Below are 16093 nucleotides of genomic sequence, written 5' to 3'. Positions count from 1 at the left end.
GCCAAGAAAATTGAACCTTTCCTCGAATTCATAATAGGATTAATTCAAACTGTTTCACTGTTTTCGGACGATTAAACATGTTGCAAGTTGCCTTTTAACTATTGTATTTCCTAAGCAAAACAGAATCTCAAACTTACTAGTAGAAAAATGGTAAATATTTTAAACAAGCAACTTGTTACATCACTTTAGGCTATATTTGGGTTATTCAGCTCAGGTGGAATGAAAACTAGCAGGTGTGCTGTCCTCCAGAACCAGAGTTAGGAACTTGTCCTTTAATTTTCTAACTGCTTTATCCAATAGAGGGTTGTGGGGAGCATATCCCAGCAAGCAATAGACTCAAGGCAGAAATCATATTGGAGAGGATGCTACTCCATCACAGGCCAGACACACACAAAGATGCATACACTGACACTCTTACCAGAACCAATTTTCCCAGAAACCAATTCACCTACATTACAGTACTAGTACAGTATGTCCTTGGACTAGAGGAAACCCACATGACTACAGGAAGAACATACAAACTAGACACATATAGCACACAAGGTCCAGAACTAAGCCCAGTGCTGTTAGGGCTTTAAAAACTATTGTAATAATATAAAAATAAATGTAAAAAATTTCCTCTGTGCAGTCAATTTCCAAACCACAGTATGAATGCCACTGTAAGGTACTCGGATAATATTTAAGAAACATGTTTTCTTGTTCATATTGGTCAGTATTTTGGAGGATTTCTTAATATAATTCCAAAACAGCAGCACTTTACAATATCAAGGTTTTACTGAATGTAAAGTTATTGCTTTATTTTGTAAATACATATGTCACTTTACAAGAACATATTAGAAGCAATCAACAAAAGACACTCCAGATTATGTATCTATATTGGTGCTCCTTGTTGTGCTGACTGAAATTTCTATTGTATTTAATAGATTATTTATATTTACTAATTTACTGTTGTGCTAAGCTAGAAACTAGATCTGAAATTATTGTGAATGCCCACTTCCTTTTCCCTTCATTTATGATCTGTATTCCATTATTACAGCACATCAAAACACCTTCCTAACTTACAGTCTGGGCAACTTTTCTTGCTACTCATCTTTAGCACTGCACACTTGTAGACTTCACAATGAGATTCAAAATAGAATATCTAAAAGTTTAATAATTAGCCCATGTTTCTATGAAACCACAAGACCAGAACAGCTGAACTGCTGGAAAAAAAAAATCAAATCACACATAAGCAAAACAGTCATTTTTAAATCCCCTCGTGACTTTCTCTTTCTCTTCAGACGCATTTATTTGCTTGTTGGATGTTTTCGGGCCTCTGTCTGCTTCTTCTGTGGCTTTCCTTCCGTTGTCTGCAGGTCAGGGCTGACGCCTTGTTCGGAGACTCCTGTCTTGGCCAGGACCTGTGGCACCAGTTCTTCCTTGACATGCCCTGTGTTTGGCTCTTTCTCATCGGGAGTTTCCTCTGTTGTCACAATCTCTACTACTTGAGGCTTCACTTGCATCGAATCTGCAAGAAAATAATTTAGTACAAGGTTGATCTACCCAGCTACCATCCTGATACTGTACTTATTCAATGCACGTGTACCATGATGGTACCGTATATAAAGTGTTGGCTTTTTAAAGTTATCCATTTAGGGACTGTCCAAAGGCCCTGACACAGGAACTGAAGGCAAACAGAATGCAAGACCAGCCTTGTTGTCTGTAGTACAACCTACAGTAAAACAGGAGCAGTATACAAATATACCACCTGAAGGGTTGACACAGCTCGCATTATTCTACCTGTGTAAGGTCTGCCATGGCAGTTTTGTTAGACTAGATGAGAATACCTCTGCTGACATTGCCCAGACTAGTCTCATTAGCAGTCACCATACAACAACAGTGGAGCATATGGGCTTGTAGGACTCACCCTGAATTGTGCACAGTGTTTTTACCTGGCTGGATCCTGTCTGAATTCTTGACTCCCTGCAAGAATTGTGTTTACTCCTCATATAAATATTTTTTTTCTTTCTTGCATGAACAATAAATCTGAAAGTCCTTATCTGACAGACCATGCTGTGCCATAGGCTAGAATTTGTCCCATTTAGAAATTCTTCCATTAATCAGTAAATGTTACTGATGTGTATTGTGTTGATTTGTTATTCCACGTGCTGGTATGTAATTAAAAAAGAAAAATGCTCTGCTCAGTTAAACTTCAAAGTCCATCCTAGTAAAGAAACAAAGTTTTGTGGGGAATGTAAATACAGAAACAAGATATTCAAAGGCAAAAAACAAAATCGTTCCTGGTTTTGTATTATTTTGGCAATTCTAATAAGACAACAATTGCTGCTTCATCAATCATTAGAAAGCTGCTTATTCATGGTTATAGATGGGACAATCTGGAGCCTATTGCAGAAGTATAAGATTAAAGGCTGGACATCACCCTAGAGAGGATGTCAGGACAGACACAAAGGGACAGTTTAGAACCTCCAATTAACATAGCCAGTATGAGTTTGCCTGGTAAATGGCAATTCAACATATACTCTATTAAAAGGAAAGAGAGTGGTGTTGTTCATTAATCATTTTTACACATTATTTTAACAACTGATATATTTTGTCAAATTGTGGAAAAAAGTATGGCATATTCCTTCAGCAAGCTACAATTAATACAAATTCAGGAATCAACTGTACAGTAGTTATGTCACTGCCACGCCAGTATGCCTAATGTAAATCATTGTAAAATGAGCTTCAAAACTTGAACATGCAAATTTATTTAAGAGACACTTAGGAGAATATGAAATCAGAAACAAATCAAGGAATTACATATTTAGTATTTTCTAGGTGTCTGTAAAACAGGTAGGTGAAATAATGGTGAATTAAAATGCAACAAACCTAGGAAATAATTACCCTAGGTTTGTCACATATTATTTTAAATTAACTAAAATTATTTTCTTATGAATCTAGAGAAAGTGTACACAGAATAATAATAATAATAATAATTGCTTACACTTATATAGCGCTCTTCTGGACACTCCACTCAAAGCGCTTTACAGGTAATGGGGACTCCCTTCCACCACCACCAATGTGCAGCATCCACCTAGATGATGCAACGGCAGCCATAGTGTGCCAGAACGCTCACCACACATCAGCTATCAGTGGGGAGGAGAGCAGAGTAATGAAGCCAATTCATAGATGGGGATTATTAGGAGGCCATGGTTGGTAAGGGCCAATGGAAAATTTGGCCAGGACACCAGGGTTACACCCCTACTCTTTTTCCAAAAAACACCCTGGGATTTTTAATGACCACAGAGAGTCAGGACCTCGGTTTTATGTCTCATTTGAAGGACGGCGCCTGTTTACAGTATAGCATCCCCGTCACTATACTGGGGCATTGGGACCCACATGGACCACAGGGTGAGCGCCCCCTGCTGGCCCCACTAACACCTCTTCCAGCAGAAACCTTCCTACCATCCAGGTACTGACCAGGCTCACACCTGCTTAGCTTCACCAATAGTTCACCGATGATGCATTGAGACTCACTGAAATTTGCATTTGCTCTTTTAATATATTAACTAGTAGTTTATGCACGTAACAAAGCTTAAGGATTTATTTGTGAAAGCAGAAAACTAAATTTTCATCGGTGTGTTCGTTGCTTTTAAAACAGTTAGTACAATATCCACCAATTCATTTTCTGCTTGACAATTGGTGGTTCTTGTGTATTAGCTCTCTATTACTTTTTATAAACAGTATCTTTGATAAAGCAGTACAAACATTTGGATTTGTGTTTTAAAATCCCAGAAATTATATAATATAAAAATAATGTAACATACAAAATGTGATGAAAAAATAAACATATTTTTTTTATTCTAGTGACCTTTTAATAAACATATTTTTTTTATTCTAGTGACCTTTTACACATAGGTTGAGTGTATGTTGTCATTTTAGGGCTTCTTTTTTCAAACATGAAGGGTTCAGCCATTTGACCAAGCCAAAATTCCAGTGCCTAAATTAAAATTCACAAAATGGACCCAGCTACATTCTTTAATCAGGCCAGTGCCAAAAGAAGCAAATATGATTCTCTTATTCATTTCCAACTGCAGTGATCACAAAAGCCTTTAACTTATTGTAAATTAAATATTGTATTTGGATTATGGACCATTTACTGAAATTCTACCTGTGTTAGAGGACAAAACTAGTGTCAAGGCAAAACATTGTAATTGACAAAGTTTTTGTTCTGGGGGGGAGCTGATCTCCTATATACAGGATATTAAGCAATTAATTACAGTATTGTGCTAAAATAATAGCAATAATAAAAAGATTGTATTCAAATAAAAGCAAAAAGTATGTACTTGTGAATTGTGTGTTCAAGGTGATTATGCTGACTGTCAAATTTATGGCATGCAACTAAATTTAACAATTACACAATTGTAATTTCCCCATTTTTGTGAAATAACAATTAACCATTCACAGTTACAAAATGACAACACAGCATTTTTCTACAGGCTGAAAACAGTTATCCAGCTGGATTCTGAAGAAGTATCATTTTGATCATAATGATCATTTGTACATATTATCATCAATCATAGAAACCTGTAACATTTAGAGAGAACAACGATACAACAAAACAACAAGTCTCTCAACACAGCTCTCAAAAAACGTTTTTTTTTTATTTCTTGCCTTTCACTAATGATTTCATAGACTATCCACAAGGAAATCATGCTGCTTAAAGAAAAGGAATAGTATAAATGTTAAAAAAGTGGGTTGTTTGGTTGCTAGAAAATGAATTGATCCAAGGATCTCATCAAGTTGTTGCTTAAAAGAAACCAGGGCATTAACTTCAACATCACTGCTGGATAGCTTGTTTCAGACTCCTATAACACTTTTCCTGCAAACCAATGCCTCTCGTTTTCTTTTTAAAATGCATGTTTCCTTTCCTTTCATTCCTGTCATTTGCATTTGTGTCCTCTGATTGCCTTTAACTACTGATACTGAAAAGTCCACTGGGCTAAATTTGTCTAGTGCTTGAGGAGTTGGAATACTTGTATCATGTCTTCTTGTAGTCTTCTCTATCCAAAACTAAAAGCATTTTTCATATTTCAGAGAAGAACAATTCTTTAAACATGGGAAAATATTTCATTGATTCCAGCAATGTATTTTTGTAACATGTTGACCAGTAATCTATATTCTTAATAAGGTCTGAATGGTAGACCTCCTAGGAAAGCTAAGGTTGCTGCTGGAAGAGGTATTGGATGGGCCAGTAGGGGACACTCACCCTGCAGTTTGTGTGAGTCCAAATGCTCCAGTATGGTGACGTGGACACTATACAGTAAAAAGGCACCACCCTTTGGATGAAACGTAAAACTGAGGTCCTGAATGGTCCTCAAAAATCCCGGGGCATTTCTCAAAAAGAGTAGGGGTGTAACCCCAGTGTCCGGGCCAAAATTTCCTCATGACCTTTATCAATCATGGCCTCCTAGTAATCCCTATCTATGAACTGGCTCAGCATTCTGTTCTCCTTCCCACTGATAGCTGATGTGTGGTGAGCGTTCTGGCACACTTTGACCACCGTTTCATCATCCATGTGGGTCCTGCACATTTGTGGTGGTGGAGGGGAGTCCCCATTATCTGTAAAGTGCTTCGAATGGAGTGTCCAGGAAAGTGTTATATAAGTGTAAGTATGATTTATTATTTGTTATTTATAACATTCATTAATGTAAATTCTGTTCTTTTTACTATATACTCAATTCTGACATAATGTTTTCCTTTCTCTTCTTCCCCCACTTTGTCTGAAGGAGGTAAACTATGCGTCAACATAAACATACAGTATACTGTACTATAAGTCAATTTCATAAGTAGCTTCTTTCAAGGTCATTGTTTTCCATCTTATATTTAGAATTAGTGTCTGTTGTCTGTTTAGAATCTGTGTCTGTTTACTTAAGTCTTCCTGGATTTCCTTTGTATCTTCTATAGTGTTTGTGTTACACCCATGCAAATGTCGGCCCGAATTTACAATTTTTGGATTTCCCTGTGTTTGGTATTTTTGCCAACTGTAATTCGATCCAATTATTGATCACGTCCTGAACAGACTCTCGGGCCTTGATTCCTAGAGTGTTTTTTTGTTTTTTTCCTTCAGATTCTCATCGGCACTGTAATCTCACCACTCAACCCCTGTTTGGCTGAAGTTAAATTTGTTTCATTTTCCTGCTGTCTAATTTGTTTCAAGAATGGCTAAAATGTTACAAGAATAGCCTGTGGGTGTATCCAGCCTCTCATCTCTTGGGACCTGCTACCATCAGGTCAGCATAATGGTTTTTACAGAATGACTGAGCCAGAAAATATGGATCCAGTGGGCTTCCAAAATCTCCTCAAAACACTGGCCAGTCACAGCTCCCCTTTAAGAGCTCAGCAAAGCAGTGATAATGAGCTGAAGGAAGCAGTGCAGGAATGTGCCACAATATACAGCATGTAGCAGGAGCTCTCCTTTGTTCGCACAGTGGCTCCAATTCTAGGCCCAGATCCTGTGCCAGCCCTGCGCTTAAGCTTAAGCCTCCAACTTAAGTCTTCTGAGAACCTCGGATGTGCCTCCTCCCTTCTCTGGAGATTCCAAGTACCGCAGAGGTCTCCTTATTCAGTGCGCCACAATTTTTGTTGTAAACTTCTACCTTTCCTACAGACCAGGGCAGATCGTCTGCAGCAACTAACAACTTGTCTCAGATACATTCCATCATTTTGACAGCCCTGGCCGTAACACAGAGTCCTCCCATCTACTGTTGCGTTTCAATCAGGGAAGTCAACTGATTGCCCACTCTATGTCATATGATTCAGGGCCCTGGCCATTCAGAGTAGATGGGGCGAGGAGCCTCTCATTGCCCTGTTTCGAGCTTGGCTCTCAAAGAGCTTGAGGACCAGTTGGCTTGCAGAGACCTTCCCTACAGCTTGGAAGCCCTTATTGGTCTGGCTAGTTGGATGGAGGGTCGTCTTCGGGAGTGGCATCAGGAGAAATGTTGCAGTGCAACTTCTTTTCCTCGGTGGTGTAAGGCCCCTCCTGTTGAGGTGAAGACCCCTTCTGACATGAGGGACCAATGCAAGTCAGAAGGCTCTCTGCCAGGTTTGTGGTTTTGTAGTGGGGCCAGAATTCCAAGCTCACTGATCATCTAGGCTTGCAGCGCGCAACAGAATTGGTCAGCAGGTACTTCTGGTAGCCTTCAAGGACATCTAATATTGATCATTTTGTGTCCACATGCCCCACCTGCAACAGGGATAAAGATACTAAAACTGCCCCTGAAAGTGACTTTAAGTCACTTCTCACTCCTTGATGCCCACAGTCATCCATCTCAGTGGATTTTGTCACCAGTCTCCCACACTCTCAAGGTTGCACTGTGATCTCAACAGTGATGGACTGGTCAGATGTTTTCACTGGGGAGGTCTTCCAGCTTCACATTTTTCACACTGATAGCACGTCTGACTTAGGCCCCAGTTTGTTTTGAGGTTTTGGAGCACCTTTTTGTGAGTGGTTTTGGATTAAAGTTAGCCTGTCCTCAGGGTACCTCCTTGAGACCAATGGCCAGACAGAGTTGGTGAACCAGGATCTGGAGACTTTAAGATGTAATTTGTCTGATTTCCAAGAGGACTGGGTGCGCCTACTACTGCGGGCAGAAGTGTCTTAAATATTGCTGAACAGGATGACTGATACAGTATGTCTCCTTTCTAGTGCCTCTGTGGGTATCAACATCCACTCCTTGCCCTAACTCCATACTTCAATGTTACTGAGAGATCTGTGCGGGACCTTGAAGGGATGTGGCACAGGCCTCACAGTTACATCAGTGTCCTACTAATCACTGTCAGTAGGACACTCCTCCTTCTGAGTCCACGATAAAGGGTATGGTTGTTCACCAAACATCTCCATCTGCGGGTTAATCCAAGAAACTGGTCTCAAGATTCATTGGCCCCTTCTGAATCACGGAACAAATTATTCCAGTTATGTATTGGCTTGCTCCTCCCTGCCAGATTGAACGTCTCCATTTTGAAGACTGCACTGACCAACACTTTAGCTCCAAAATCCATAGGGACCTCAGCTTTAGGGGTCTCCCTGTGCCTGGTACAATCATCTTTTCAATTCACAAATCATGGAAAGCCTTGTCCGGCCCCCAGGTTGCCTGTTGAGAGGGGGGTATTATAATACCTGTGTAAATGCCAGACTGCACATCATGTCTTTATGGCATCAGACCAAGACTACACTGGGTCTGTTAATTCATCTATCTCCTTAAGGATGAGATATGGGCGGTAAGTGATACCAATGAGGCATAATTAAACCGGCACTTAACTTGTTACCTCCTGGAAGTCCTGCCTTCTCATTATCACTTGCTCAGTCATTGGGTTTTCATACCTCAACCTTGCTAGCTTTCCAAGTTTATACTTGGATTTTGACTCTCCTGTGTGTACTGACAACGGTTTTGGGATTCCACTGTGTTTTGGATTTTCGCCCTCTGCGGTTCTACCCAATTGTTGATCACGTCCTGGACAGATTCCTGTGCCTCACTTGTTCTTTTTGGATTCCCTTTTGGATTCTCCACAGCAATTTCAAACAGCGTCTCACAGCTCGACCCCTGCCTGATGTCAGCTTCCCAAGGAAATTGTACAGTAGTTACACTTTCTCCTGGGCAAGTTGTTTCAAGCAGAGACTATGTGTGGATCTAGTTGCTTGTCTCCTGTTCACTGCTACAGTTACATCAGTGTAGCAGTTTTTTATAGTTTTCTAATCATCCCGTTTTGTCATCATCAACGAACATGTTTAGTTTACTACCGTATGTCACAATTCAGATCACTGCTATAAAGTAGGGAGAGCTGCAGTCCTAATAAGCTCCCTGTGGTACTCCATCAATTACATCACCCCATTTTGAGCATTCACCCTTTCATACTTAAAATAAAGTGTCATTCTCTTCTGTAAAATAATCTACACCTTTTGCTTTTACTGTGAGAATCTGCAAAACAGTTCTGTTGTAGTGAAGGAGCTTACCTCTTCTCACTTGCACTTTCTTACCAGTGACGGACTTCTTTTTCCTGTCAGGAGTACTCATGGTTTCCTCAAGATTGCCAGCAGAATCAGCAACGCACCTGGCCATACTTCGATTTTCAAATGCCTGGGTGACATTTAACTAGCGAAACAAGGAGATCATTGTGGGTTATAAATGTAGATTATAAAAATGTTCTAAGTGTATTGTGAGCACTGAAACTTTAACCGTTGTAGCATCTTCCTTATTTTAAAGGTCTTACAGCTCTATGCTCTCAGGCTCATTAGTAATGACAGGACACTCCTAAAACATCCTAAAACAGGACTATTTCAGTTTAAGAGGGCTTTATAGTTACATACAAAACTGATGTGTGATAGATTTTTGTAAACTATAGAAAATAGAGCAACACAGCTTTTGTTTTTAATACACAATACAAATACATAAATATGGCCCTCTTTATATAATAAATCAAATACATTTTGGATTTACTTACATTATAGACTGATCTTTTTGTACTCCATAAACACAGAGTTTTTTATATTTCTAATTTATTTTAGTTAAATTGTTATTAATGAAAAAAGCTATGTTTTATATTAAATTGGCTGGTCATACCATTTTTAGGTCTAAAGCAAACCATGCAATGCCACACTACAGATCTGTGGTTTCGAGCGCTGTTAACCTTTGTTTTATAAAGCTGTTGCAAAGAAAACAAAGCCTGTTAATGCTCTATTCTCTTTTGATTGTAATTGTTCATCACAATGCTAATAAACGCTTAAACAATGGTCTCAAATTATATCTAAGCTTTCTGGTATTACAAGAAATATTACATTTTTCATTTTTGGCTACTTTTTTTCATTTATTGGCGAATTAACAAGCTAAATGCTGCAAAAGCAAGTCAATCAATTTCACAGACACATTTTCCAATAAATTATGTTAGAAATTAAAGTACTGTACTCTATGTTTATGCAAAGCTGCCCACAGTCCAGTCACTGCTTCCACTGGCAAACAGTATGCAAGGTAAAGAGGTGAGTGGTGGACAGGGCTGTTAGTTCTGTACATGCACAAAGACAAGACTGTCAGAAGAACGTTGAAAAATCACAATCTTTTAAAAGGGTTATTGTACTGAATATAAAATACATTTGATCTATTTACTGTAGGCAATCTACTGTATATTATACTGAACGGAACTTTACATTCTTCAATATAACATTCAAGTTGTCAAGTGACTTATTATGGAATATTCTTTATACATAATGACATTTTAACAATATACTATAGATAATTCAAAGATTCTTCGAGGCTTGATGATACATCCAGATTTGCCTCAATAATTAAATATAACACCAACAGTTATTTGTTCAATAATTAAAGGTATTGATTTTTTTTAAATCCTAAATATTTGTTAGCCATCTATAAACATATTCAAAATATGCCACACTGTTTGCTATACTGAAACATTACAGTGTAACCCCTATATACTGTACTGTCTTTTAAGTTTTACTCATAAATATCCATTTTTAAACACTTCAATAGTTCATCTTCAGGTTTTGCAAAGGTGATAAAAGAACATTCTTCACAAAAGGCAGGTGAGCTAAACTTATTTTGCATACTGCATGGAGCCAATTCAAAATTCATCAAGAATCTAACTTGAGAGATAGTTCATTTGCTTTCAGTAAGCTTGAAAAATTCTTATGGAGCATGAGTGTTTGGAAAGCAATGTCAAAAAATTGTTTTATGTTTACTTTATGTCGAGGACTGAAAAATAAGCAATATTCCTAGAACGAGTAACATATAGTATAAAGCTTTCCATGACCTACTGTCATGGTGCAGGAAATGGCCTGACTCTGAGAGATAATGTTCCTTATTTACCGAGTCATTCAAGGAAATGAGAACCCTGTGCTGTAACACCCATGTCTAACAAGTATAGTTTTAGCCCACTGTCATGCCCTTTTTGTCATATATCAAAATAAACAGTGTCGGTTTCCTTTGGATTTCTATGTACTGTGTTTCTTGTCTGCATATTATGGAACGCCTTTGTGTTACAGTATATTCAATACTGGAATAAGATTTCAAAGAAGTGTATCTTTTTTTAAGAAAAGAGGATTGTGTTTTTACATAATCAGAAGGGTTTACACTGTACAAGATGCTACTGCAATTCTGACAAACATTCCTTTGTTATTAACCTGATTTGTGTTTGGACTCTTGCCTCCTAGCTGGTCAGAGATGAAAAAAATATGCTTTGTTTTTGATGGTCATGGGAATATACAACTGTAATTTAATAACCAAAAATCATAAAGACTCTTTTCAGCTAATGCTGGCAAAATGTACAAGAAAACTATCACTGGGTTTTTGTTGAATCCCCAGTGTACCATTATTAGTGCAATCGTATGAAATATAAATAATGTACAAAGGGCTTGTGGTGATGTCTGTGGTGCTCTTGGCCCTCTCTGATTGTCTCAAAAGGTTGATGTGCTCTATCAAAACTTATTATTCACAGTCACTTCACCTTTGGGGGTTGTTTGATGCAAGTACAAGTGTGGGGAAGTAACTGCCATCCATCCAACCATTTTCTCAGTGGTTTATCCAGTATAGAGAGTCGCAAGGCATCCAGAGCCTATCCCAGCAAGCAATGGGCACAGCATGGGATACACCCTCAGTGGGACGCTAATCCATCGTAGGGCACACATAGACACATTCACACACACCAGGGTCAGCTTTCCCAGAAGCCAATTAACCTACCAGCATGCCTTTTGACTCACATGAACATGTGGAGTTTGACATATATACTGTAGCAATCCAGCACCTTGAGGCTGCAATGCTAACCACTGGATTCCTCAGAGAGTGATATATTAACTAGACAGAGGAGGATTTTATATATTCTAAAAACATGAACATGTTTGAAAACAACAGGTTTGTTGACTGATGATCTCTGAGTGCTCTAAGAGAGAAAGTCTTTAAAAGAGCTTTGTCAGTTTCTCTCATCCATTGTTCCTTAGTCACTGAGTGCCTGTTAGACACAACACTCCATATTGTTTTATACACTCTATGTGTGAGAATGCCTGTGTATGTATCTTCATACACAGAAATAGCTGTTCAAAATGCAATACGTACAATCAGACTAACACATCATGAATTACAAAGCATGCTAGTTTAAAATGTTGTAGAAGGTTAGATGTTTTCAGAGCTTGTCTCTTTTAATTAATAATATATTGTAAGGTATAAGGGAAAGTTTCTGATTTTCATTCCACAAATGAAAACGGAACTAGACCAAACACATAGAATTAGCACAATCTTTTGTGTTTACAAGTCTTTAATAAAGGAGAATTGTACTTTCAGATTCAATCCTTTTAAAACAAATGCTAACAGTGTACAGTAAAGACAAAATAAAAGCTTGTTAATCCCTTGCATGTTTTTTGAGGTGAACTGATTCTGCTAAACCTCTCTCCCATGTGTGGGAGGGGAAAAAGGACTCAAATGGCTTCCAGCTGGTTCTGAAAGTGAGTCAATTGGTATAATTACAAAGCACAGAGCTGAGCAGTAAGTGGGACATAAAATTAATCATCATATGGAGGGTGTTGAGATGTCAATTGTGTTAAAATGCTCTTATCCTCTTATGAAAACCTCTTCTATTTGCAGCTACAGTATATTTGTTTACAAATGAAACCCTAATCATAACCTTCCAAGGAACTTGCCCATTCTAGATTTTAATGTCCATTTCAGCATATTATTAACCATTGCCTGTCTTTGCAGTCTTGCAGAACTGAAACATTGGATTAAATCCTGCACCTGTTACAACTTCAACTGTTAAATAATGGAAAAAAAGTACATTAAGGATCCTATTATTACTGTTTTTAGACTTTTTATAAATTCACTGTTATTTAGCCTTTATGGTACTGGAAGAGTTCTGAGCAATGTTGTTGAATGCTGATGTGCAAGACAAATTCCTGTTGGGGCAACAGTTAAATATATTCAATACCCTGCCTTGTGCCCGTTGCTTGCTGGGATAGGCTCCAGCTCCCCTGTGAAGAGGTTAGAAAATGGATGCATGGATTAACCACAGCCACTCACACAGTCTTCATAGCCACCACTGGGCGAAATTCTGCTTGAAGTTTAACAAACCTCATAGATAGTTTCTGTGTCCTGAAGACAAAGTGAAAGCCTGACCATTTTACCCTGCTTTCCCTGCCTCTGTGTCTCTTGACACTGGATTAAGACTGTCATCACAAATTTCACACTTTTAACCATCCAGAGTAGTGATGTCACCTGAACAGACTTGCTTGCTATGAGTACTTTTACAAAGGCATCCGTACTAGAGAACTGTGCTATACAGAGTATTGTTTTTCACTAAGTACAGCAGACATTTTTGGAGCTTTACACATTGTATCTTTGCTTGTAGCTTTAATTTAGTTTCTTATAATAGCATACTGTTCCCCTCTCTCCTTACATCAACACTAGATACATCTATGATTCATGACTGATTTGAAAAAACTAGTTCCAGACATGACTGAAGTGATGTATGCTTCACGCATACATTCAGTTAAACGTTCAGTGAAAAGTGCCAGTCGTTCCACGTTACAATTCACTCGCAGAGTGAAATCTGGCAGAGATGGAAGATGACCACAGTGACCTCTGCTGTCATTTCATGGTAGTGCACTTTAGTGAATAACTTGAAAACCTAATACAGGGGTTTGCAACGCCAGGATCCAGGAACACAGCAGGATTTCTATGAGTCCTCTCAGCTGAGAAAAACTAAACAGGTCTAGTTAAGCAATAACTGGATCAATGTAACACTTCTCACAGGTGAAGAGCTGTTTATAAGTTAGAGAAACTGAAAACCCTTATGGATTCCAGCCCCCAAAAACCAGAGTTGGAAAATCCTACTTACCCACCCTACAACAGATGATAGAAATGTAACCTGAGATTGAATATCCATTGCTGAAATTCCTGAAATACACATTCAGAACTCAAGTGGCTAACATTATATTTTATAAGGAGATGTTTTACTTTATACACTTTGTGCAAATACTATGAGACTGACAGCTCTTGATCGTCGTAGTGACAGTCATACTTCCTACATAGTCTAAAAAGTCTTTTAAAAAGTGGGAACTGCCAGAAGATGTATCAAACTGTAGAAGGAGGTAGAAAGACAGAAACAGACTTGCTCACACAAGTTCAAAAAGGGATGTGGGGGAAAGAAAGGAGGAGGATGACTTTTCAGTGATTGTACATTCAAACAGCAAAAGTGGCCAGAAAACATAGGCTGTGTTTGGATTACAGTGGAACAGAGAGAGAGAAAGAGTGGTGTGAGAGTGGTTATTGATGCAGGCAGTCAGTGACCAAAGATGAAAAAAAAATACACAGTGAAACAAAGTAGGAGTAGAGATGAAGGATTTGTGCACCATTTATTAGTTAATTGAGAAGTGGCACCAAAAAAGAACAAGTGGTAATCTTTAATATGACTGACTGAAATGGAAGACACAGAAAACAGTGACTGGATAACATCCACTTTACATGAATATCTGCAATGCACAGTTGTAATCTGTCTTATCTGCAACACACTTCATCTGAGCCGTGTAACACTTAACATAACACAAAGTCTCTCTTTTACCTTCATACTTTTAACCCTTTATCTTAAACCTGAATTGCATCAGGGAAGACAGCATACAGTATGCTCTCATGGGCTTTACTGTGGCTACAATAGATCACAAGGTAAGCCACGCAGGTATCATTAAATTCAAAGCCAGAACAAAAACTGTAGGGTTGTTGACCTACTCCTGAACGATTTCACTAGTATAGTGCAATATGTAACCAAATATGTGTGTCTCAGCTTGGCAAACCATAGGGAACTAAAAATAGCATAATATTGTAAGTGGTTTAAGCAGAAGACCACTCAGGGGCACACTTTACAACATTTAACAACCAATGTAATGACAATAAGCCAAAAACAGATTAGAATTTCAGCATTGCACGTGGGTGTAACAGTATTTAGCCAGTTGTTGGCATTTAGTATAATAATAAAATTAATTATACTGGGCTCTACCATATTCAAATGGAGTTCTGGGGCTCCCTTACCAGACAGAATTAGAAAGAACACAATAATTGACCTAAGAACAAACGTTTGGTTGCATTTCGTCTTTGTTTTTTGTTTTGCTATTTAATGTCCACATGGTTCTACTGCTTAACATAAAACTGCACAACAAATGCACAAATTTTTCATATGAAAGAATGAAATCACCTCTACTCTAAATTCAATTTTCGGTAGATGGAGCCATTCATAACCGGTGGATTCCTGGACTGGGCTGAAATAGGGATAAAGGTTCTAAGATTTAAGAGGGGTTTTACTATTATCTACTACCATGCCAGAAAGGACAGTGTGAATATTACTTCCTACTGTTGTTTGCTAAAAGGTGGGAGAAAAACCTTTGAAAACACAAATCATTGGCCTGATTGGCAGAAAGAAATTGATATAAGAAGAGATACAGGTTAGTTTGTCCCTTATTATTCTGGATTATGTCTTAATCTTTTCTTAATTTAAACTAATGACTCTTAATTATTTTTTCTTGTCTGCCTTCTTCAAAGCTTCAAACGCAGCTTTCTCCTCTTCGCTTTCCGGTATGAAGACACTTACAGTGAAGTCTCCGCACTCCGTGCCGTACTTGTTTTTCACCAGAATGCTGTATCTGCCAGAGTCCACGGAGCTGACGGAGGTGATGGTGAAGCTGGCGAATTTGCCCGACTCGAACTTGAGGACGTGTTCGCTGTCCTGGATCATCTCTCTCTCGTTCTTCAGCCAGGTCACCTCAGGAACAGGATCTCCCCAGATGTTGCAGGTCAGGTTAAGTGACTGTACACGGCATAATCAACATATATGACTGGGGTTTAACAACTGGAGGTGTCTTCGAATGAGCTGTATTTTGACCTTTCTCAGTTTATCCCTCTTTTAAAGTTATATCGACTGACAGGCTGCATCTTTTGATGCATAGTGATGGTCTTCAAATACAACTTGATTTTTAAAAGACCATCAGATGAAAATAACTTATTTTTTCACTGTCTTTAACTTACCATTTTTTCAATTACTACACTATTCATTTTTAATGCCGGAAGGC

General features: G+C 38.4%; 1 protein-coding gene across 2 annotated transcripts in view; it reads right to left on the bottom strand.

The window, feature by feature from the left end:
• Positions 1 to 770: 770 nt before the first annotated feature.
• The window catches only part of myom1b (myomesin 1b), a 70232-nt gene continuing 54909 nt past the window's right edge, over positions 771 to 16093 (bottom strand). For both annotated transcript variants that reach the window (XM_015354467.2, XM_015354466.2), the window contains 3 exons: positions 15616 to 15831; positions 8993 to 9131; positions 771 to 1507 (listed from right to left, as the gene is read on the bottom strand). In XM_015354467.2, the coding sequence (XP_015209953.1) occupies positions 1287 to 1507; positions 8993 to 9131; positions 15616 to 15831 (576 nt within the window). In that variant the 3' untranslated portion in view covers positions 771 to 1286. The remainder of the gene's footprint in view (positions 1508 to 8992; positions 9132 to 15615; positions 15832 to 16093) is intronic.

The sequence above is a fragment of the Lepisosteus oculatus genome, chromosome 6, assembly GCF_040954835.1.
Source record: "Lepisosteus oculatus isolate fLepOcu1 chromosome 6, fLepOcu1.hap2, whole genome shotgun sequence".
Classification (NCBI taxonomy): domain Eukaryota; kingdom Metazoa; phylum Chordata; class Actinopteri; order Semionotiformes; family Lepisosteidae; genus Lepisosteus; species Lepisosteus oculatus.
The sequence above is the reverse complement of the archived record's forward strand: the minus strand, read 5'-3'. Positions and strand labels throughout refer to the sequence as shown.